The sequence below is a fragment of the Lissotriton vulgaris genome, chromosome 11 (genome assembly GCF_964263255.1).
Source record: "Lissotriton vulgaris chromosome 11, aLisVul1.2, whole genome shotgun sequence".
Lineage (NCBI taxonomy): Eukaryota > Metazoa > Chordata > Amphibia > Caudata > Salamandridae > Lissotriton > Lissotriton vulgaris.
This window is the reverse complement of record NC_141699.1, coordinates 734,960,562-734,985,766: the sequence shown is the minus strand read 5'-3', so window position 1 is coordinate 734,985,766 and position 25,205 is coordinate 734,960,562. Positions and strand designations below refer to the sequence as shown.

At 43.2% G+C, this 25,205-nt stretch overlaps 1 protein-coding gene across 1 annotated transcript in view; it reads left to right on the top strand.

The window, feature by feature from the left end:
* The window catches only part of EFHD1 (EF-hand domain family member D1), a 343,907-nt gene that overhangs the window by 300,134 nt on the left and 18,568 nt on the right, over positions 1-25,205 (top strand). The window contains exon 3 of the mRNA XM_086943852.1: positions 19,321-19,455. Within this exon, the coding sequence (XP_086799978.1) occupies positions 19,321-19,455 (135 nt within the window). The remainder of the gene's footprint in view (positions 1-19,320; positions 19,456-25,205) is intronic.

Below are 25,205 nucleotides of genomic sequence, written 5' to 3'. Positions count from 1 at the left end.
CCTCCGGACCCACAGTACGATGATAATAAAATCAATACTACTCATCATGGCCAATTAGAGATAATAGAAAATGGTGGGTCAGACTTAAGTGCCTCTGAACCATTAAGTTCCCTTGATAAAGAGCCATGGTCGGTTGATAAAGTCAAAAAAGTAATAAATAAGATTAGATCAAATGGAGCACCTGGTCCGAATGGAATTCTGAACGCTATTTTTAAAGCAAACTTAAAACAGTGGCCAGAGGTATTAACTCTCCTATTTAATAATGTGCTTAAAACAGGCTTAATTCCGGAATCATGGCAGGGAAGCATTATTTAACCAATTTATAAAAGTGGTCCCCAGGACAACCCTGCAAATTATCGCTTAATCGCATTAACAGATGTAGAAGCGAAAATATTTGCTAGTTGTCTGCTGGAAGAATTGGAATCATGGGCCATGAGAGAGGATTTGTTCCTTAATTTACAAACCGATTTTAGAAAGGGAGAATCGACTTATACTAATTTGATTTTATTAACATTATTAGGCGAAAGAGCCATATACAGGAAACAAAAGTTGTATATTTGTTTCATTGATCTAAAAGCCGCCTTTGATTCTGTGCCTCGAAATTTACTATGGTCGAAGTTAATTTATTGGGGTATCTCTAACACCCTTTTAAAGATGATTAAATTATTATACTCTGATACATGGGTACAGATCAAAGTAGGCGACGGAAGACACACAACTCGTCGCCTTAAGACTAATATTGGCTTGAAACAAGGATGTGTTTATGCTCCTTGCCTTTTTAATCTTTTTATGTCTGATCTCCCAGCCCATTTTAATGATGTTAATGCCCACTCTCCCGCTATGTTGCGTAAAGAGATTAAATATTTACAATATGCAGACGATACCATTTTTTTTCAGCCAAACTGTTACAGGACTGAAAAGATTAATAGATTATTTTAACCTATATGTCACACAAAATGGTCTAAACATAAATAAATAAATAAAAAAACAAAAATAATGACCTTGGGAAGAGGCAGACTAGGTTTAATAGAATGAAATATTAATGGTTTGGTTATTCAATGTGTAAAATCGTATAAATATTTGGGAATCACATTTGATGATAGTATGTCATTTAGGCAGCATTTTAATAACCTTGAAGCTAAGGGCACATCGCTATTATTTGCTTTTAGAAAATTGAGAGATAAGCCATTATGCCCAAATTATGATCACTTGCTGAAGGTTATGAAAGCAAAGTTAATTCCATCTCTGGATTATGGTTCCATGATATTGAATTAAGGACATATAAATCCGTTTTTAGGATCCCCAGATATATTATTCGTGCCAATATAAGACTAGAATTTGGTCTAAAGAAACAGATTTTAGCCCGACAATCTACATTTTTAAAGTCCCTATCGACATTGTCTCGAGCTGATGAGGGTTCTTTAGCAAATCAGTGTTGGCTTGAGATAATAAAAAGTGAATATGCGAGTAGTTGGCAAACTTATTTAAATGAGTGTTTACTTAATTTTGATTGTCCCAATTTAGTAGATGAAGTGAGGAGTAAAATGGTTTACAAAAAATCAAGTAATCAATCAGCTGCTTTACCATCTACTATAATGGATAAAGATGAATTAAGAAAAAAACATCTATGGTGAATAGCTAACTCCTTTTGTAAACTGGCTCCACAACCTTATTTGTTGCTCCATTTAAAACCTTTTTTAATAATAAATTCATGTTATTAAGTTTTGGGAGATATCCAACTAAAGATGGAATTCCAAAAAGGGAGAAGAAGTGGCCATCCAACCTTTGTAGTCTATGTGGGTTGTGTGAGGAAACCCTACTGCATATAGTAACCTTATGCCCAAAATTGTTAGAAGAGCGGAAGACCATCTTAAAGCCCATTTTTAATGAACTGGGAGTAAGATCTTGTGAACTGCAATTATTGTAAGTGGTGCTTCCATCCGTCTCATTTACCAATTTGTTAAGTTTATTTTTATAGCTGAAAAGAAACTTTGTGATATAGACATTTCTAGTGAAGAAATTTCTGCTATGAAAATTATCTAAAAAGTGGCAATGATATATTGGTTTTAAATGTTTTTAGGGAGAGTGTGGGCTCTTTTAAGCTTGGTTAAAATGTATTAGTATTAATGTACCGTACTGTATTGAATGCAACTCGATAATGGTGGATTGTATTTTATGTAAGAATTTTTTTTAATTTTTTTTATCTGAAAGTTTACTTGACAATTCTTGCTGCTAGCACAAGGCACTTTAATTTCTGCTGCTACACAGTGGGTTGAATTCTAGGTACTGTACTGTGTTTAACCCCTTCCATGCTGCTGACGGAACGGTTCCGTCATGCACTACGGGTGAGCTGTGCGGATGACGGAACCGTTCCGTCATGACTCCGCCCGCGCAAGGCGGAGTCAGCATGGGCGGGGAATTCCGCCCGCACGGAAGGGGTTAATGCAAATCCATAATGCTGGATGTTATTTCATGTATACTTTTTTAATTTAAAAATGTACTTGACAATTCTAGCTGCTAACACAAGGCACTTTAATTTTTGCTGCTACTTGGTGTGTTGTATACCATGTACCCTTTCCAAACCTAAAAAGTTTACTTGCAATTCTAACTGCTAGCACAAGGCACTGTAACTTCTGCTGCTAATCGTTTATTAGTAAACTGATGAACTGTAGTTAAACAAACAATTATGGCTTAGATATAAAAGCACACTGTATCTGTATAATTCTAATCTGATTTCGTTTTATTTTTTCAGATTGTACTGATTTTAAGTAATCAACAAATAAAGTTCACTTACTTACTATCACTAAAGTGTCTCTTTCAGATGCACAGGTTACTTACTTGTGTAACGCTATATCTGTAAGAGACATTAGTTAGTGATAGATTCCTTACCGCCCGCCCATTTTCCCCGTTCTGCGAACTGGTTACTAGGGTTAAGGTCATCCCCCTTCTAGGGCCCTAGTTTTATGCACCAATTGTCAGACTCTTGCATGGCTCTGCGTTTCGGCGCGGAATAGTTGTGTACAGAACTGACGTCAGCCCGCATGGGTGGCGCCTAAGTACTCTCCGTGACTTCATCTCTGTGCCTACGACACCAGTGACGGACGCGGAGCCGCAGGACGCCACCTACTGGTACGCAGAGGTACTGCGAAGCAGAAAAACTTTTCCGTATCTAGTCTGACGCCTGGGGTTATTCCTAAGGTAAGGAATCTATCACTAACTAATGTCTCTTACAGATGTATTGTTACACAAGTAAGTAACTTGTGCAATAGGAGGAAAGTGAAGAAAGAATTAGACAAGAAAAGCAGAAATAAAAATGGAAACAAAGAAAGAAGAAATATAGAATGAAAAATCCTTAACCGTTACATGGCCTGCATTTTAACTTGTGCATCTCACCGGCTGCTTTTTGTACCTATCTCCCCGCTCGTTGAATGTGCTATGATCTTGATGGTAGGCTAGAAATATGGGTTCATCGCTTAGCTGCACTGCTCAAAATGGGGGCCTTTGACCTTGGATCCAGCGCTACAGAGTCTCCAATGCAATATGCTTTGAAAAACCATCTCCACGTTTACTATAAAACTGCCAAAACGTGAAATCTCAGCCCATTACGAGACGTGGTTTGTACAGTGGTGGCCGCCATAAACAGAGAGTGGTGGGCTGGGTGGAGGGAACACAGGAGGCTCGCGCGCGCGGGGGTTAGAAATACTGTACCTTTAGCCGCCTCAAGCGTCACATCATGCTGCGCCACTTCTCTTCCTGCCCGGTCCCAGAAGCCCCTGGGGCAGACTCCCTGTCCAGCGCGGTGATTGGCCTGAGCGGGCTAGAAAGACGGCAGGGAGTCTGTAGGGTTTCTCCAGCCCGGCTGCACAATGCAGCTGGGCTGGAGAAAACCTAAGTGTGAATGTGTGTTTTGGTTGGCCTGAGACGGCCAGCCAAACACAAGTAAGCACTTAGGGAGTGCACATAGTACTCCTCCTCCCCCCTCCCCTGCCTCGGGCCCACCCATCCTACAGTGCTGGCTCAGAACCAGCAGATGCATCATAAAACGATGCAAGAACATTTTTTTAAATATATTTGCTGGCTCTGAGCCAGGCAGTGGGGCGATGCTCCTCTGCCATTGTGGAGGAGCCGCCACTGGGTATGTATCTTGTGCACTTAACTGGATGCTGCTTGTCGTCCCTAATGGCAACCGTACTTTGCACTTAGAACTTGCTGTGATGTTGGAGCTGAGCTAGAAGTTGGGTTAGGTTACCTCAAACCAGGGGACCTACAGCCTCGGCTAGATGCTGGAGAGGCACCAAAGCCACCTACTGACAAAGGCCAGGCCCACTTTAACATTTAGTTCGATATCTTCAGCTTACCTTCATCTGTCTAATATACCTCTGTCTCTGCCTCATCCCTCTTATTCTACGTTATTTTTCTCTACTTCACTTCTTTCTGTACTTATCAGTCTTATTGTGTTTCATCTGTCTTTACCTTTCTAATTCCCTTTCTCTCATCACTCTCTATCTCTCTCCATCGCTATCTTGCCACCTTCTACCACACCGATTAGTGTACCCCAACACTCTCTCTACATTCCTTCAATCTAGATCTCTCTACTGCTCTACTTCACTCTAAACCCTTACTTATCTCTCAAAATCTCTACCTCCGACTCCCCTTTCTTTCTCCCTGAGTCTTTCTTTGTGGCTACTTTACCCTTCTCTATTTATCTTGCATCTCTCCCTAACCTACCTATCTCGTTATCTCTATCTTCCTTCTCTACTTCTTCAGTGGCGGCCACCACAAACAAAGGGTGTAAGGGCGGGTGGAGGGAACGCAGGAGGGGTCGCGGAGGGAGGGTGGTTTGCGTGGGGGTAAGTAATAATATATATTTTTTTTAATTAACTTACCTGACGGCGCTGCCGGCCACCTCCCGTGTTGCACCTGGTCCAAGCAGCCCCTGGGATAGACTCCCATCCAATCCCGGGCTGCAGAGCAGCGTGGGGATTGGCCTGAGCGAGCTAGAAAGATGCTCTGTTCAAGCCAGGGAGTCTGTGGGGGCTTCTCAGCCTGGCTGTTCAATGCAGTTGGGATGAAGAAACGTAAGTGCGCATGTGTGTTGTGGTCAGCCTGAGGCGGCCGGCCAAACACACTTGAGCACGTAGGGAGTGCACATAGCACTCTTCTTCCCCCCCCCCAAAAAAACTATGTGAGTTTCCACCCATGGAGTGGGGTTAATTTTTCTTTATGTACCGTTGCTCACCACCAGGATATACTGGCTGGGCTGGGCTGGGCTGGGCAGTAAATAAAATCCCATCTGACTGCCCACTAAATCGGGCAGATGTTGGGATGGCTTTCCTCTGATAGCCGCTGCTCCCTCAGTCCGAACTCGACTATCATATCTTATAACTGTGATAAAAGATGTGCAATTGTGGTATCAATGTTCCAGTGCGGCATGTAGTCATAGAAATGAGCTTATTTTTATGTGTGTACAGTTGAACATTAATTGGTTAATAAGGGCTTTTTTTATTCATGATTGTATTGTTTTTAATTACAATGATTTTTGATAATCGTGCAATAAAGAATTACATTACATTACATCAGGGACGGAACAAAGTGCCTGATTTAGGGTTTGGAAAATGGAGTAAAGGCAGCCATGGTGGTGGAGGACTCCTGACAGTGTTGGAAAAGTTTGACGGATGGCTCCATCAAACATGATGGATAGCCAGATATCTTTTAAAACAAACTCCAAAAGCGTAAGTTTGTTTTTAAAAATAATAAACTACTTTCGGCGTGGAAACTTTCCTATTCTGGAACCTTCTAATGATCTCATCAGTTCTTCTACACTAACGAGCAATGCAAGGAACACAGCCTCTCTCCATCTTTCGCAATCATGCACAGTTACTTCCTGATATCTACCTATCTGTGACACCTCCATAAAGCCAGGGACTCCATCAGTGTGGGGCCCTTCTACAGGAGGTGCTCAGCATCCCGGTTAGTGAACATGAATGGGGCTAAACCACGTGAATTTTCCTGCATCACATGTAGGCAGGCCAGTCCGGAATCAGGCCTTTCTGTGACACAGCAGGCCCAGAGCTTCCACCGTATTGAAGGCCTTTGCACAAATCTAATACAGAATGAAGATTAAGCCGTCCCAAATACAGGTGCGTAGCTTCCTGGGGGTGTTTGGGGTGTTACATCCCCCTAGTAAATGTATTATTTAGTAAATAGTTGGGTACAGGAGCTTTCAGTCAGGTATAGTAAGGTGCCTGTTGGATTTCACCTGGGATTTTTAAATACTCAGACAAAAACACACACGCACTCTTCTGTTTTGAAGGTCTTAAAACATGGGTATTTTACAAAATACTGTGCTTTAAGTACCCCACACTCCTTTCCCTTTCCTTTGGCCCTTAAGCCCCCCTCATGCACTGCTTACTTTTTTTTAAATATATATTTTTTTATTGTCAATAAGTGGGACAATGACTTTATACCAGATTACATAATCAAAAGATAACAGCAAGAGAGCATAATGAAATAACTTAAAACAAACAAAGCAATAAGTAACATTACAGAACAGAGGGGAGCATCAGAAAATAACAGCTATCTATAGCTCAAATAAAATTATACCAGAAACAAAAATGTTTAAAACAAGAGCCCCCATATTGCATTTAACGTCATCAGAGAGCGGGTACCCCTTGCCTTAGCTAGAGCTTTTTCCATCTCATAAGTTTCCTTGAGCAACAGCCTCCAATCCTTTATAGAGGGTGGTTTTTATAGAAATCCATACCCGGCTATAAACAATCTAGCAGCAACTAGCAGTATTGAAGATAGTTGAGTAAGTCTATAATCCACTATCTTAAAACCCGTCATAGTTTCTATGACCGTTACTGTGCCACTATCTCCAACCGCTGAGAGAATACTTGGACCATCTGCTGCTAATATGTCTCTAATTCAGGACAGGTTGCAAACATGTGCGTAATGCTAGCCGCATACAGATCGCACCTGGGGCATTTTGTCCGATCACTACCCAAGCCAGTCGTAAGCCATTTAGATATTTTTTCCGGCGTGTGATATAACAAACATATAGTGCGAAATTGTGGCAATCGCAGATTGGCGGAATGCACTGACTTGTCTATAGTGTTCAACGCTTGTTCAATAACAATAGATGTAACCTCTGTCCCCAGAGCCTTTCTCCAACGCCCGCCAATCTTTCAGAATCGTTTGGCCTAGAATGCTGAATACATTTATACATATGACTTATCACAGATTTTATTTTCGTACTATACAGACATTCCCATATCTCAGACCTAGATAATTTTGTCAAGTTTAGAAGTTTCACCAAATAATCCCTGATCTGTAAATATTTTAAAAACATATGATCAGACAATTTATACTGCATCTGCAGATTCTTAAAGGAAACAACGCCATTGTAATCAAAGAGATCTCCTAGGCATGTAAACCCATACCTAATCCAGCGTTTGCTGACATCATGTAATACATCCGGAAATATCGGATTGTCCTATAAGGGAAGTTTATCAAGATAAAATGGCAGATTGCATCTAGTAGATATAGCACACCATATAAATGTACTATCCCTTATAGTCTTGAACTTAACTCTCTTGAAATAGCTTGGGTCGTTGGACCTGTATAAATACATATTGCTGTCCTCTCCTAGTATAAATTGATGAAAATAGTTTTTATACTACGGGATTTAAAAGGCTATGAAAATGGGCAGCAAAAGCAGCCCAAAAGTACTGTTTTAAATTGGGAAAGTCAAGACCTCCCTGTTCATATGCAAGCTTTAACAGATCAATAGCTCGCCGAGCTTTTCTGTATCCCCAAATGAAACTACCCAAGACTCCCTCCAGTTTCTTAAAAATAGATTTTGGAACCCTCAAAGGAATAGATCAAAATAAATACAAGAATTTGGGCAAAATCTTCATCTTTATAATATTGGAACACCCTAGTATACCTATCAGAAGTTTATGCCACTTCTTAAGCATATTAACTGTATCTTTCAATAAAGATTTGTAATTTAGAAAGAATATCTTGTCTATCTGCGCAAACAGCCTAACCCCAAGATAAGTAACTACAGAGCAAACACCAAAAATTGATTTTTCCAGTTTAAAATTAAGTAGTATTTGTATTTTTTAAATATTTAATTTATATCCTGAAATAGAGCCGAACTTAGCAGCTTCACCCTGAATGATTATAATGGCTTTAATTGGTTCACCGCAATGCCATCTGTGTAAGCAATAACCTTAAGTGGTATATCACACAATACTAATGGCATAATTTGAAGTTCAGACTGCAAGGCACATATAAACGGCTTGATATGTAGAGCAAATAATAAAGGGGAGAGGGGACACCCCTATCTTATGCCAGAGTGAATCGAAAAAATTGTAGACTGCGACCCTAGGTATTTTAATTTGGATTGAGGCTTATCATATAGAGCCTGTATCCACTGCTTAAATTGGCCTTTGAACCCAAACTTATCAAGTATAACCCATAAAAAAAACATCCTACTCTATCAAAAGCCTTCTCGGCGTCTAAACGAATCCTACCTAGAGGAATTGCCCTCCTTCCAGCCATATCACTCCTTCCAGCCATATCAAATGCCTCCACTGCCACATTAAAATGGGCTGTGGTATCCCTGCCTTGGATAAACCGATGTTGTTAAGGATACACCAACCCAGGCATAACTTGTGAAAGGTGATTCGCTAAGATCTGTGCAAAGATCTTGGCGTCTACGTTAATCAACAAGATTGGCCAATAAGAGCCACACATCAGCGGGCGCACCCTTTTTTTAAAGACCATCTGCGTCATATGCCAGGACTCTTGTATCTTTCCTGCAGCAGCTATACTTTGCATGACTAATCTAAGCAATCAAGTCAAGATATCTTTGAAATTGTTTTAAAATTCAATAGGTATAGAATCTTCACCATCTGCCTTTTCAGATGGCAGGGAAGATATAAATCTATTTCTTCCGTCGTGATATCGACCTCCATTAAAGCAGATGTTTTGTCGCTCACTGTTGGAAAAATGTTACCCTGAAGGAACCGCCGCATCTCCTCTCCAGGATCTACGGTTGGAGTATATAACTCCCTATAAAACAAGGACAATTGTTCTAAAATCCCCTGTGGATGTGATACTGAGTGTTATTTGCTCCGTTTATATTTCTTATTTGAACTTTAGCTCTATCTTCTGCCACTTTGTAAGTCAAAACTTTACGTATTTGTTCTCCATATTCGTATTGCATCAAACGATGTTTATGGTATCTAACCGCAATTCTTTCCCTAAATGCTTTCCTTATAGCTGATCTAGCATCCATCAAGGAAAGAAGCACCTGTTCCTTCTCATTTTTAGCAAATCGAACTGCCGCTGAATGTAGTTCTTCATCTCTTCGACCTGCTTGAATAGCCTCCTTTCTTGCTTTTTCCCGAGCTTTATTCTGTTGCCATATAAATTGTTGAGTTATACCTCTTACAACAGTTTCATGGTATCCCAAACCATAAATGAGGAGGCAGTGCCTATATTCTCCTTGAGAAATAATTCAAGCTGTTTCCTAGTATTATCCAAATAGCCACTAGCTGAAAGAAGATATCTAGGAAAAGAAAGTGGTCTGAGTGTCCTGCTTTCGGTTTCTAAACTAAACAATAATAATAAAGGATTGTGAACAGAGGTAACTCGTGGGTATATTTCTATATCTGATGACGCCATTATATGATCCGACACCCATACCATATCTATTCTAGAATACAGCTTGTGTGGAGCAGAATAGTTTGTGTACCTTGGGATGGTTGGTTTTAAGTACCTCCATATATTTCTGATAGATTGCAGCCGTCCCAGTTCTTTAATCGCTGCACGAGTCTTCCGCATTCTATGAATAGCTCCTTGTCTAGGTGCGTCTATATTATAATCCATAACACAATTAAAATCTCCCATTACAACCCGCTCCCAGTTTAACATTTCCATATTCAAAGTATCAATAACTGTAAAATCATCAATATTAGGACCATACAATGAGCAGAAAACCAATTTCTTACCCCTAATTTCCAACTGTGCAATTGCCCATCTGTCTCTCTGATCAGACAATATCTTCCATATCGTACACTTAAATTGTCTGTGCTTTAATACAGCAGTTCCCCTCGTTGATGTATCTTGTGTTCTCATAGCCCAAATGTTTAAGAAGACCCTGATCTTTATATGAGCAATGCGTCTCCGTTAGCAACACCAATTGGGGATTATACATGTTCAGCTCTTCATAAACCAGTTGGTGTTTCATTCTATTAAGACATATAACATTCCAAGCTTTGATAGCTTTATTGTCATGAATTCTGACACGACCTCCGCCGCTGCTTCTCTAAGTAGGGATTCCGATGGGGAAAGTGAGAGGCAAACGGCTCCTCAGGTACTGATTGGTGACTGTGCAACAACTTGTAAGGCACAAGCTATCCAAACTGTTCAAGTTGTTCAACAGGAATCTAAGAAAAATACAAAAAAGAGAGACACTTAACTTGTCTAACAAAAAGAAGAATGCCACATTTAAAGCAGCGGGGGAGCAAAGAAAATAAATAATGTGCATGACAATACCATCTCTTCGTGAGCAAAAGACCCTCCAGCGGAAATACCTCTCCGACGGTGGGTTCAAGCAAAGGGGGGGGGGTCAAAACTATAATATCACAGCTATCGGGGGCTAGTCCATCTGGTGGCACTGACGGTGCAGAAATGGTTGAAATAGGTACTGACAATTCAGATTCGGAGATTGTTTCTACGTCCTCCAGAACATTGCAACAGGCAAAGGGGAAAGGTCAGTTGGAAGGCTCAATATTTAGAGCAGCCATCACACTCTTTGATCATCCAGGCCTTAAATGACCAGCGATTAGAAGCACAGGAATACTATGCTCAAACCAGTGCTGATAATCAAAGTAACCAACAATCAATAAAGGAAGTGAATATGAAGGTCGGGACACTTACGAATGATATTGCGGAACTGCAGCAGGCTGTGGCGATCACTGAGTAGACTAACGTCTAAGTTGCTAGCTTGCTGCAAAACCATAAGGATTATATTACAGCATTTCAGTTTAAGATAGAAGCTTTGGAGACTGCCAGCGGCGCCTTAACCTAAGGCTGTTCGGTGTCCCAGAGGTGAGAAAGGGTCGAATCCAAGAGCGTTCATCGCCAGCTTCTTCAATAGGCCTTCCCCGATTTGGGGGACTGGGACTGCCGGGTACAAAGAGCACACAGGCTTCCACTGGTAAAATATAAACAGGGATCCCGCTACCCAAAGCCATTTCTGATTTTTTTGGGGGACAATTTTTGCTTCGGGTGGCGGTATCTTAAGAGCCTATCCTAGCTCCCCGGTGACTGTTAGTTCTTATACTATTTTTGTGCAGTCTGATATTTGTAAAGTGACAATGGACAGACTGTGGAAGCTGCACCAATTGATTGATCCATTAAAGGCTAGTGGGGCACAAGTATTTTTGCAGGAGTCTGAACGCTTGAAAGTTCTACGTGGGGATCAATCGTATTTTTTCTCGACCGACCAGGAGGCAAAGGATGCAATTGACAGATGGCAAAACAGGCCTTCAGATAATATTTAGATTACTTCGATCTGGATTTGTATTGTTCCACAAGTTAAAGAAGCAGGGGTAACGTGGGGGAGAGGGGGAGGGGTAAATTAGTTTTAGGGTTGGATACATGACTACAACATCTCTCTCTGGTTTATGTCCTATTCTTTTCTTCCCTTAATTCTAATTTTTCATTTGTTCTGGATTTGGTTTCAATGCTTACTTATAAGCAGGTTTTGAATAATTGGTGTGGGTGTGGGACTAGCTCTGAAATCCCCGTGGGGTGCTGCCTCCAGTAGCAGCCAATTGAGCAGCAGCTGGTGAGAGGGGATAGGTCCTCCTCTACGACACAGGGAGGGGGGTTGGGCTCCTAAAGAAGGAGAGGGGGGATAAGGGTGTTTGAAAGACAGAAAAAAGTAAATAAGGGGGTATCTAGAAAACTTAGAAGTAAATCGGCAAATAGAGCATATGAAAAATAATTGATTATAAGAACAGAGGGGCTTTTAGGGCAGGGCAACACTAAAATTAAAGGGAAATATATTGGTCATGGATCGGATTACATGCACTGCTTCTCATGTAAAGATTAATATATCTCACCCTGATTGTCGGAAAATCTGAAGCTCAAACACCCCTAGTCTTACTGACAAAGCTATGCCCCTGCCCATATAGACCCAACCATGTCAATTATAAGGTATTACCGGGAGACAGCAGGCTGAATTGTACACTAGGGCACAGTCAGTGGGAGACAGACACAGGACACTAAAACTGGGACATAAGGACACTGGGGACATTGCAGCACTGATGGTTACAAGAACCGGTGGAGAGGAGACATTACAAACACTGGAAATTAGAGATATGACATAAAGCGAGCACTGGGAGTGCCAAGGTTAGACTCTGTATCTGCCACAGTTTTGGGATGACTTGTGTCTTAAGTAGTTGAAGAGCTGGAGCCGCGCTATTGTACCATTTTGGGCACCAATAAGTGGTTTCTTGTCACAGGAACTTAAAAGGTCCATGCTGCTACTGGCTGAAAATGTAGCAGCTTTTGTTGACATATCTTAAATGAAACCACAGAACATAACAAAACAAGATACAGAAAGAAAGTTAACAAATTTAAAACATAACCGAGCAGATCGCTGGACATCTGTAGTGCAATCCTACAAAATCACTTTGCAATAATGCATCAGAAAAATACAGAACATATCACCACGACAATACCACACAACAAATATTGTCCCACGTTTCCACCTGTTTTCATAGTACAGGAATAAAAGGTGTTTGGAGCAGCACAGCATTCGTTTACTATCAGGGACATGAAATAGCGACAGTCAAAAATGTTTGTGATCCGACACTGCTGTCTGCAGGAGATCCCACATCAACTCAGACATGCACCAATCAGTGGTAGTAGGGTGCGGATATCAATACCATGTAACACAATATAACTAAGAGAGCAGCAGTTTATTTCTTTAATCCTGAGCGAGTCCATTGCTCAATCCAGGCAAATTAAGGAATCTGATGCCCTCTAGTGGCGGTTCATTAAAACTTCGTTTTCATGCATAGACTCGTTTTTTGCACCAGAATCAAAACCCCATACTTGCGGTACAGAGCCCATCGAAATCAAGGGGCCACTCAAAATGGCGGCACAGCAGTGCCCCCATTAGCACAATGTGCACAAGTACGGAAGCAGATAATAATTCTGTCAGGTATCCAAGTTAGGGTGACCAACCGCCCGTAAATCTCACGGACAGTCCGTAATTTCGGCCGTCTGTCCGTTGTCCTTGAAGCATTCTTTAACGGACGCCATTTGTCCGTAATTTTAACCCCGGGCACCGGTCGCACATCCCTAAAGCAGGCACAGCTTCCACCCTCCTCCCTTCTAGACTCTGATGCAAAGCTCAGATACCCTGCAGCATTGGAGAAGCACAGCGGGATGGCAACCCTCACACCTCCAGCCCTTGATGAGCTGTTAAAGAGGTGCTTGAAGGTGACTGAGAGGGAGGGGCAGCAGCTTCAGGAGGAGGGGCATCTATTCAGATGCAAACAGCCCTGAATGCGCCATGTTTCTGCGATTTAGGAGGGCTTCACACATTCCATTTCTGCCCAGGGCCCCAAACATCCTAGAACCGGCCCTGATTACACTGTGCAGCACTGGTTCTCTTCACAGAGCTTAAATACTGTCACTAAATTGTAATTAAACCTCGGTTCTTCTAACATGCAGTCTTAATGTAATAAAATTAAGAAATGGCGCAATCGCACCCACACTAATTAACAAAGTATGGAGGACAATCAGTTAAATCAGTTCTCTTGGAGCATCTCCTGTAAGTACTGTACATCACAGTGGGGGTTGGCAAAACTAACCTTTTGGAAAAAGCATGTCTTCTCGTTGTCTTGTCCAGGAGGAGGCGAGGAGCCCTACCCCACCCTGGAAGAGACCAAGATTATACTAGAATACTGCATGCCCACCACTGTGCCCACCCTGGTGGATCCTGTCCCCCCTCCTGTGATGGCTCCTGCCCCGCCCCAGTGATGGCTCCTGTCCCCCCACCTGCCCCCCGCCTGTGATGGCTCCTGTCCCCCTCCTGTGGTGGATCCTGTCTCTGCCCTGGGTGGCTTCTGTCCAGGCTTGGAATGGCTCCTGCAGCGAGGGTGAAGTTCTTGATGGGCCTCTTGTCAAAAAAGGCTCTGCTCAAAATTAATATGAAAAGTTGGGCGAGTGAGTAAGTGAAGGGATGAGTGGATGGCTGGATGAATTAGTGAAAGGGTGAATGGATGAATGAAAGATTGAATAGATGGATAATGAGAGATGATGGATGGATTGATGTATGTATGTATGTGTGCTCTTATATAGCACTCAACTTACCCTTGGGCATCTCGGCGCTTGCATTGGGAACCCGTCCTGGCTTTTCCCTGTAAGATAACCCATACTGGGCATCCCCAAGGTGAAAGCCAGGCATCCCGCCGCGGGGGGGCGTAGTGGAGATTAAGCAAGCTATTGCCCAGAGTTGCAGAGTGTGAACCCGTGATTCGAGTAGGCACCGAAGTGAGAATTATCAAGTCCGTGGACACTTGGGCTCTGACCCTGCCGCGTCGGGAATTGAACCCTGGTCCCGGGTCTGACCTCTGCTTCAGGGTATGCCTCCTCTAACCAGTGAGCCACACTTCACATGAATGAGTCGAAGGATGGAAGAGAGAAAAGGTAAATGGCTGGATGCTTGGGTGGAAGGGTAGCTGGATGAGTAAAAGGGTGGATGGATGAGTGGAAGGATAGATGAGTGAAAAGGTGGATGATGAATGAGTGAGTGGGTGGATGGATAATTGAAATGATGGATGGATTGATGAATTGATAAATGCAAGGTTGAATGGGTGGACAAATGAGTGAAAGTGTGGATGTAAGGATGGATGAGTGAGTGAAAGGGAGGGTAGATGGACAAAAGCATGAATAGACGAGTGAAGGAGTGAAAGGATAAATGAATGAGAGAAAGGATGGATGAGTGATAGGGTCAATGGATGGATTCATGAGTGGATTAGTAGATGGATGGATGGGTGGGTGGATGGATGGAAGGAAGGATTGCTAAGTGAAAGGGTCGATGGAGAGAGAAAGGGAGGATGGATGGATGACTGATAGAGTGGAAGGGTGGAAGGATGAGTGACTGGGTGGATGGATGAGTAAGTGAAAGGATGGCTGGATGGGTGAAAGGGTAAATGGATGGATGAGTGAATGGATGGATGGGTAGAAGAGTGGATGGATGAGTGTACAGATGGATAGGGTGAATGGGTGGATGGATGGATAATGGATGGATGGATGAGTGAAAGGATGGATGAGTGTAATGATAGATGGAAGGATACATGATGGATAGGTTTGCAAATTGTTGAATATGTTTGGATATGGCTGGGCTTACTTCTATACTATTGCGCGACCTCTGATGTGTATGTAAAACGTATCCAATTGTCCTGAAGTTTTGTCCTGAATTTTGACCTCCTGTCCTGAATTTGTGTCCTGAATTTCGACCCTTTGTCCTGAATTTTTACACTCCCCGTCCTGAATTTGCACCAATGCCAGTTGGTCACCCTAATCCAAGTTCTACTATCTGCCAGTTAAGCCACTTGGCCAATTCTCTTTCCCAGAATAAACATGTCACACCAAAGTGAAAAATGTTTCCTGTGACTCCGTGTTCTTCTCCTCAAGACAGCAAAAGGGCATTATAACTCTGCAGTTGCGTTAAAACTCTATCTAAGGCTCCACTCCACTTTAATTAAGAAATAAAGTGAATTGGAATACAAAAAGCAGACTTTTGAGCTCCACCCGCACACACCAGGCCCATACCATCTTGGAAATTAACGATCTAATCGGTAGGACACGTTTTCCATCTTAATCACACCATGTGATCCTGGCATAATTTTAACTTGCTTTACCTCAGTTGTGTTATATGCCAGTTGCCTTATAAGCCCACAATGGTCGCACTGAGTCATGTCGGAACTTAGCATCACTTTGGAAGCGAGATATTCACATTTACATCTTAGCACAATGCACCACTATTTAGATCTACGTACTCAAAATAGTAAACCTCAAGTCCACATAGAATTGACTCTACTCCAACAAATCCCACCACAGCAGGACATAACGTGTAATCCTGCCTCCCTGAGCAAAGAGATCCTCCTTTAAACAAGGCCCGGCATCAATAACTCTGCAAAATGCCGAGGGTTGTAGCCCACCACTGCAGGGTTAAGCCTTTTGCTCCAGTTACAGGTCACGCCACACACTTTTCACACAAGCACAAGAGCCCAACTTGGCTCTTCCTGTTATATATTCATCAAATTCCTGTCCTGGAACCTGCACCAATCAGTCAAAGAACCGTCGAATTATCTTCCAAGCGCCCCTCCCGATTGGCTAGCGCAGATTACTATTCTGAGAAGGGAACCACACGCCTCTGATTTTAGTCACACGTCCTCACGCGTTACACACAGCTACAGTCTTTTATTTGTGCACAAATAGACCCGGGTGGCCAGCAGTGCCTGGTGCGGATTCGTACTAGTTCCGTTCGTTTTGGTGCCCCCTTTGTCCGCTCTATGTCTTACTGGTTCCTACGAGGAGCTCTTTCTGGGCCCCTGAAAGTGCTAGGCATGGCCAGAAGGGAGAGCATGTAAACACACAAAAGGCCCAGTGAATACATGAACCCTCTTCTGCAGACAGACCAAGAGGACAGCTGAAGAGTGAAGAGTGCAGTGAGGGTAAGTGCCTCCCAAGGTCACTGTCCCGGTGGTGGAGATAAGATGAGCCTGACCTGTGAGCCATGAGAAAAGACACATGCTATGAGTACACGAGCATAGCACCCCCTGGTGTTGTCTAGCTGCAGTTGTTTCTTGCCACAACCAAATCTTGCTCCTTGGAAATCATAGGTGCAGTGGGGGCAAACATAGGGCTAAACACAAAGGGGGGCTCAGAAGCGTGGGCAGAAGGTATGATCCCAGGCTCACAATGCGACACACCAGCCACAGAAAATGTTTAATCAAAGGGAAGTAGAGTAGGGAGAAAGACCGATACATTAGGACCCCTTGTGGAGAAGTGTGGCTCAAGTGGTTGGAGCGGCAGACTCTGATGCAGAGGTCTGGCCCGGACCAGGGTTCAATTCCCCGCCTCGGCGGGTCTTGGGCTCAAATTTCCCCGGACCTGACAATTCTCGCCTCGGTGCCTATTCCAATCATGGAGTCCCACTCTGTAAATCTGGGCAATAGCTTGCTTAATCTCCACAACGGCCCCTCGCAGCGGGATGCCTGGCTTTCACCTTGGGGATGCCCAGTAATGGGTTATCTCGCAGGGAAATACCAGGACGGGTACCCTAGGCAAGCGCTGGGACGCTTTCGGGCAGCCATGCGCTCTACAAATCACATTTCATTTCATTGAAATTGCCCACTTGAGATATCTGGGGCCCTAGGACACAAGAACAAGTGAGATGGCAGGGACGTCGAATATCAGAGGGTCAGTACTGGATTCTTAGTGAAATAAGCTAGTGTCTTCTCACACAACAAGCATTGGCAAACAGGCCTTGCCTATGTGAGATCTATTGGCTTTGACAATATTCTTTCATAACCATGTTGTACAGCAGTGCTTAATTTGAGGGGGTGCTTTCCGGTGCTTATAGCACCAGTTAAGGACACACTTATTTATAAGGCACATGATTTTCCCCAGACTCACAGGATGTTGAGCCACGACAAGAATCGAACCAGGTTCCCCAGCTCAGAAATCGGCAGCTCTACCCATTAGGACAAGTCCTCCCCAGGTTAATAAGTGCCGGCGTTCTAGTCAGGAGGCAGTTTATACCAGCACATTTGTCTTGTTATCGCTGCCTCCTGAGGAGAGCCCCGCCACTTTTTATTTTACAAATTAACCACTGTACAGCACTCGACTGAAAATAAATGAAAAAAGTACTATGATATGGGGAACGCTCGCCATGTCCTATCCCTCAGCCCCCCCCCCCCCCTTCGACCATGCTGTACAGCAGCTGCGCTCCTGTGCCATTGCTTGCCCCTGCGCTGATGTACAATATGGCTAAAAACACATTGAAAACACCTACTAGCACTTGGGAATGCAAGAGCTTTTTGGCTTTGCCAATGTCTTTTTTTTGTGTCAAGAGAGTTGGGGAAGGGCGGCAACAACAGGTTGGGGAGGGGTGCATGTCAGGGGGGCAAGCAACAGCTGGGGACGGGCAGAGAAGCAACAACAACTGAACAAGCAACAAAAGGCGAGGGGGCAAGCAATGGCACAGGAGGTTTCACATTGAACAAAAAACAATAGCAATAAAGGAAGAAGAGAAAAAAGTACGTCCATGCCAATATGAACAGTGGAAGGACATTAATCAAACAAAAGCAATCAGTATTTGGTCAGTGCTCCACGTAAGGGAGAAACAGACAAAAAGAAACTAAAACCTGCACACAGTGACCAATTAGGTCTAGCAAATCAGATTGACAAGCCAACGAATTGTAAGCAGCGGGCTCCAAGTCCACTTTTAGTCAACAAAATGTGTTGCAAATTACAGTGCATGCGCTGTCTCAGGAAAGACCTAAAATGACTTCCCATTTCACATCTTCTATAGTAAACCCAAAACCCACTCCCTTTGCAGAATACTAATGTAGGAAATGCTGGATAAACCCTTACATTCAATGACTCCTGGAAGAGACATCTTAAAAACTCCTGGAGATGCATCTGCACCATCAAAATCTAGATGCTTCTGTGTGATCTTCACATCTTTGTGGAAAACAAACAATAGTTTACTGCTGTAGTTCACGTTGCAGTAGCCTGAATAATGGGAGTAATGGCATCATTAACTCGTTAAGGATGGCTACTCCTTTGACAAAGCAATGCAATTGGCCTGTTTCTGATAGCTCTGTGAAGGTATTGGTAAAAGAGTTAGCTGCACGAGGAATGAGACACACCTAGACACACCTAGAGGAATTTGCTCTTACCGCTTACTACAACGATTTGACTACCAACCATGCATGATGTTTATTGTGACAGAAGCTGTAATAATACAAAACCAAGGGGCTCCTGATTAATTCATGATTGTTTTTTGGATATCGGGCCAGGCCAGATTCCAGCCCTCTCCAAACTGGAAGTGTTTTATGTAGTTTGATTGCATTATATGCATGTGTTTTTAAATGCACAAATGACTGCATGTAATATTTTCTGAATTTTTTTTATAAAGATTTGCCAATATTGTCAATTTGTCCCTTCCAATGGGATTAATTGCTTACGCACTATCATCTTCATTTTTCCTAGTTTCTGCTGATTTTTCATAAGGCGGCAGCAGGAGAACTTCAGGAGGACAGTGGACTCATGGCTCTGGCGAAACTCTCAGAGATTGATGTGTCTACTGAGGGTGTGAAAGGTGCCAAGAACTTCTTTGAAGCAAAGGTAAATCTTTGGACTATATGCGTTGTTCAGACACTTGCGCATTTTGTTGAGTGGAAATTGCCTTGTTCAGTTGGGGGTCAGGGCCAGTGGTTTAAGTGTGCTGAGGACTACTTCTTTGCCCTTGTTCTTTACCCCCCAGCATATACTCCATTAGAATTTGAGTTCCTGCATTCCTACCATCCATCTCACAATCCTCTATGTTGTCCTGTGCACATTTCTAATGTAAACACAAGCACCAGCCACCTATGGTCCGCCCTAACAACCAAAGGCATGCCCCACAAATAAAACCTATAATACTCTATACCCAATAGCAGGCAATGCTTCCCTTTCTACTGGGGAGTAGTCGCATTTTCCCCCTTTGAGGCGAAGGTTACCACTTGTGCCAATATCATCCCTAGGCCTTTTAAACAAGCGGCTATAGTCTTCCTGTTCACCTCAAACCTCCCTTAGATGGAGGCCTAACTAACTTACTCACTTCTTTATGTGCGCAAATGCTGCTCGGCACTCCTCAGCCAATGGACACTTGCACCCTTTCTTCATAATTTAAATGATGTTTTGCCTCACTCTGTTCTTCTTGCTCCTGCATCCCCATTCACTATCTCCCCCATCTTTTAATTCTTCAATTCATCCTCCTGTTTGTTCTGCGTCCTCTGCTATCGGTACTCCTTTTTGGAATTTGTTTTTATTTTCCAATCATTTTCTCCTGTACTATTTTATTGTTAGTTCATCTCACTAATTGTTCTCTAGTTTGTGTATCTGTGTGCACACTAAAATCACATGTTAAAGCCACATTTCATAATACTGCCAAATTGTTCTTAACTTCTTGCTCCCTAGCATAGATCCATGGCCCAACACGTCTTTCCAACATCTTCTCAGACTTGTCATACACATCTCAATCGTCTCTATCTCTTTCACCATTAATTATCTCTGGGAACATATTATTGATATTTCTCACCTCGAGCCCCATATTGTGAAGTAGAACAATTTGTTTTCATCATGTAGAAAACTTCTTACCCCCAGGTTTCCATGGCAAAATCAGGTTTCCCAATTTAAAAAAAGAAAGCCTAAGGCCGGGACATGTTATCTCCTGCCAGGGTGTCTTCTCAAAATAAAATAACAAACTAAAATAGCTATTTCGAAAACAATTTAAAATAAAAAATATATACAGTAAAACAACGTATCACTTATCCATGTCTGTGTTAGTGCCTTAGCTCTGCAGTGTAGTTTCCTTCCCAGGGCTGTCCTGTTTATAAATTCAGTCCTGAACTGCTCAGGGCTATTTGTCCTACTGAATGAAAGACATGTGCCACGCCATAGTATTTTCAGTCTTGCAGGGTCCAGACTGTACTATCCTTTTTGTTCAATAATTGCTTAAAAGTCATTGAGGAGAGAGTGAAACCATACCAGTTGCCCCAAAAAGATGGCCACACTCTGGAGTGTGCCAAGTGCTCTACTTGTTGGATCTGTTTATGTTTATGGGATTTATAAAGCACATGGCTGCCCAGGGGTTTCTCAGCGCTGCCGAAAGGAAGCAGAGTGTGGAGAAGAGCTTTAAGGAAACCGCCAGGTTTTTCCTGAAACTTCCTTCATCTCTGATCAGTCTCCGATCCTTGGTCAATGAATTCCAGAGCTTTAGAGCAAGGTGTGTGAAAAATCTTCTTCCCCATCTCGATCTCTTTATCCTTTGAGGGATCATAAGATAGTCCAAGGAGGACCTGAGAAATCTATTAGGGACATAGGAGGTGACCATAGTTTTTAACAGGGATGGACCCTTGTCGTACATGGCTTTATGAGCTAGGCAAAGGGTTTTGAACTGCACCCTGGACTGGATGGGGAGTCAGTACAGCTTTTTAAGCAAGGATCTAACTGACTACTGTCCAGGAAGGTTTAGGAGCATCCTGGCCACAGCGATCAGGGCAACCTGTATCCTATCAACAACGTATTTGGGAGAACCCAAATACAAGGAGTTGCTGTAGTCTAATCTTGAGGTTTCTAGGGCCTGGACCACCGTTCTGCGTGCTTGTTCAGGGATGAAGTTCATGATCTTACAAATCATTCGTAATATGCCGAAACAGACAGCTTAACGCTTTATAGCTTGAGTTTCCATGGATAGGTTATGGTCAAGCCACATCCCCACATTTTTTATGGATGGCTTTGAAACAGGAGGGGCACCCCAATCCTCTGGCCAACTGATTTTGGCCCAGGGCCCGAACATCAGGTCTGTTTTGTCGCAATTCAGCTTTAGATTGGAATTGGTCATCCATTTGGCTATCTTTTCCAGGCATGGTATCAACTGAAGGTGATTAGAGTTCATCTCTTCTGATACTACCAATTGGGTGTCATCAGCTCAAGACACTATGGTTAGTCCGAACTCCTGTACAATTTGTGCTAGAGTGGTCAGATAAATGTAGAACATGGTTGGACTGAGCGCAGAGACCTGTGGAACTCCATGGGAGGCCGGAATTATGTCAGATAGGTTGGCCACTTCCATGCATTGGAATGATCTATCACTGAGGAAGGAGGAAAGCCAGTTTTTGGCTTCATTCTGGATCCCGATGTCACCTAGCCTCTCTATGAGAATTTTATGGTCCACAGTATCAAAGGCCGCTCTTAGATCTAAGAGAATAATGGTGGCATATCCTCTTCGATCCTGTATCATTTTTAGTTTATCTGTGATTGTTAGGAGGGCCAACTCTGTACTATGTCCTGGGCGGAACCCCATTTGCGTTTGGTGCAAGATGTTATTTTCCACCAGGACCTGTGAGATGATACAATTAACATGCTTTTCTACTACTTTTCCCAAAATAGGTAGTAGTGAGATGGGACAGAAATTCCCCAGAACCTAAGGACCCAGTTGCGGTTTCTTGAGCAAAGGCTTCATGATGACATGTTTCCACGTCTTAGAGACTGTTCCAGCACTCAGTGAGAGTGACAGAAGGTCTGCCAGTATGTAGAGAATGGGGTCCCCGCCGTTTGTTCCAACCAAGTAGTAATTTTTCAACAGTGTGCTTACAGTGACCCTACAGAACTACCTGCTCATCCAGAATCTCTGCCTTCTTCTTCCTATCCTGCAAAGAGAATGCAGTGCCTTTAACGTCAGAAAGAGCATCCACACACTGACAGAGCTTGTACATACTGTCACAACCACTCACTCATTTCCACTGGCTTCCCATACACGCTGGAATGTCACAACAAGGTGTGTGTGCCTGGTTACTCAGCTGAACTGTGCCGGGAAGCTTCCAGTCTCCTAATCGCTGAAACTAGTTTTCACCTTAAAGGTGGCAGCAGTATGTTTCTTACAATCCCACCATGTCCAGATCATTGGTCCAGATTTACGAGTAAGTTCTATCTCTTGGGACAATGTCTGAAGGCACTAGTAGCAACATTCTTCAATAGTGCCTGTACCCACTGGGCTGCTTATGATCACATACTAACCATTCATCACCTGGTCCTTTGCCAGTTAATAGTTGCCTGGAACTTACATGGACCGTTCTCGTGGACGCTTCAAATCCATTAATATTGTTATTCAGTTTTCATTAGGCCTGGACGGAGTTCATAGAGTTCCGCTACACAGAACTACGAGAAGTGACCAAAAAAACTTTGCTGCTCTATGTGGAGTTCTACCAGTGGTAGAGAGCCTTACGTCGCGCCTTCCATACTGATTTTTAGCGCCAGGTGTCCCGTGCTGTAAAATCAGTGCAAATGGCACCACGTGCAGAATGAGAGGGCATTGCTTCTTTCTGCCGCTCCAGTAGAGGTTCTACTCGAGCAGCAGTTTCCTCAACATGAACGGAAGGTTTCTCAATTCGAGCGGTAGTGACCATCCGCACCTACCCGCATTGAGAAAGTTTGCCAGGAGGTGATCTGGAGTAAGATTTCCCTTGCTCGCACTCCCCAACTTAACGCTGGTGAGCGCGAGCGAGGAAAAAACTTGATCTCCGCATACTACGTGGAGTGTGAAGTGGCAAAAACTCAAGCGAGCGGAGCAGCCTAGTTTTCATGTCACTTGTTCAGTCTTTTTGTTGCCATTTCCTTGGTGTTCTTCCATACACGTGTAAATGTTGCCAGGTGATCTGGAGTAAGATGTCCCATGCTCGCACTCCCCAACTTAACGCTGGTGAGCGCGAGCGAGGAAAAAACTTGATCTCCGCATACTACGTGGAGTGTGAAGTGGCAAAAACTCAAGCGAGCGGAGCAGCCTAGTTTTCATGTCACTTGTTCAGTCTTTTTGTAGCCATTTCCTTGATGTTCTTCCATACACGTGTAAACCTTGTCAACTCAGTACGGGCATTTTATCCTTCCTTAGTTGATGGTGCAAGGCTGCTGCTCAGCTTTGCAGTGTAGATTACCTTGTTGCGGAATTGTTAGAAAGACATGGGATCAAATAAAAGCGGATTAGTTCACTGCTCATATGTGTACAGCATCAAATGCAGCTTGTGTGAGAGGTGTCCAACAGTAGATGCTTCAACCCTCCTAACAGGCTCGTGGAATGAAATTCCAGTGCTATCTATCCAATTCAAAGCCTAACATGCACTTTGTAACCAAATATAGAAAAGAAAGACATCTTTTTTAGGTACAGGATAACTCTCTGTGTGATAAAAATAAATTAAGATCATTAATGTGGGTAAAAAAGAAAACGGACCAAAACCACGCTTGATCTTAATCAGAGCTGTACATTCACCAATAGGTCCACACCATATACACCCAGCGACCTGCTTCATCTGTTAAAACCCACCAGCATCGAATGTGTGTCGAGTTGTAGAGTTCTCTTGTGAATCGAACATCTGATTTGTAAATGTCACATTTCCCTGAGTTTTTTTTATGCCACGTTAAATGCTCCTTAATTGGTAACGTTAGCCTCTGCCACTCTTTCTGAAGCTGTGATGTAAATTACTGTTGAACAATTAGAACTCTGCTATGGTTTATGCTATATATCATGTTTAATGGCATTATACGTAATTCTTTCTTTATTGAGCATACCATCGCCAACAATAGGGCCTTCTGATACTGGAGTGTCATGTCAGACCTGTGTAAATTTAACACTTAACACCGTGCAATGCTGGGGGCAGTTTCATGTTGAGATCAGAAACAAGAGTCTTAAGCGATTTCCTCAACCTGTAGAGTTATTGGGTCGTCATTAAGTTGATTGGATGTGCATTCCAGGCTTGAGCAGCTAGCGCTGAGTGAACACTTCCTCCTCAAGCCTTCCCAGATCTTGGACTTGACACTTTGAAGTTAACTCTTCCCAGAAGTGACCGCCAGTGCAGAGATGGAATTGCCTTGAATATCTACTCCGAACCTTTCAGCCATAGACACTCTTGACCCATTGCAAGGGACTTAGAGGAACTTAGGCAGACCCATGTGGGTGTTGTCCTCCTTAAAAAGAAGAAGAGTTGGGGTGACATGTGCTATTGCAGGAGGCCTAAGGGTAAGACATTTAGGTGGAAGAATCCAGTTTTAGTGAACACATTCGAGATTTGCCTTTCTGGAGAATTCAGCAGTGATTATTACACGGTTCTTTGCTTGTGCAATAGAAGTAGGATGCCCAGGAATGCCAACCACCTCTTCATAGGCCTTCATGGCTGGGGCATCCACTAGCAGGATCTCTGCTTTTGTCAGGTACACATCCAAGTGATTGTTACACATCCATCGGCCAATGGACATTAAGCATGCTGTTAACTTGCCATTCCCAGGTGCATTAGGTGTTACCCTAAACAGTAGTAAGGTGTAATCTGCATAGTTCTGAAAGA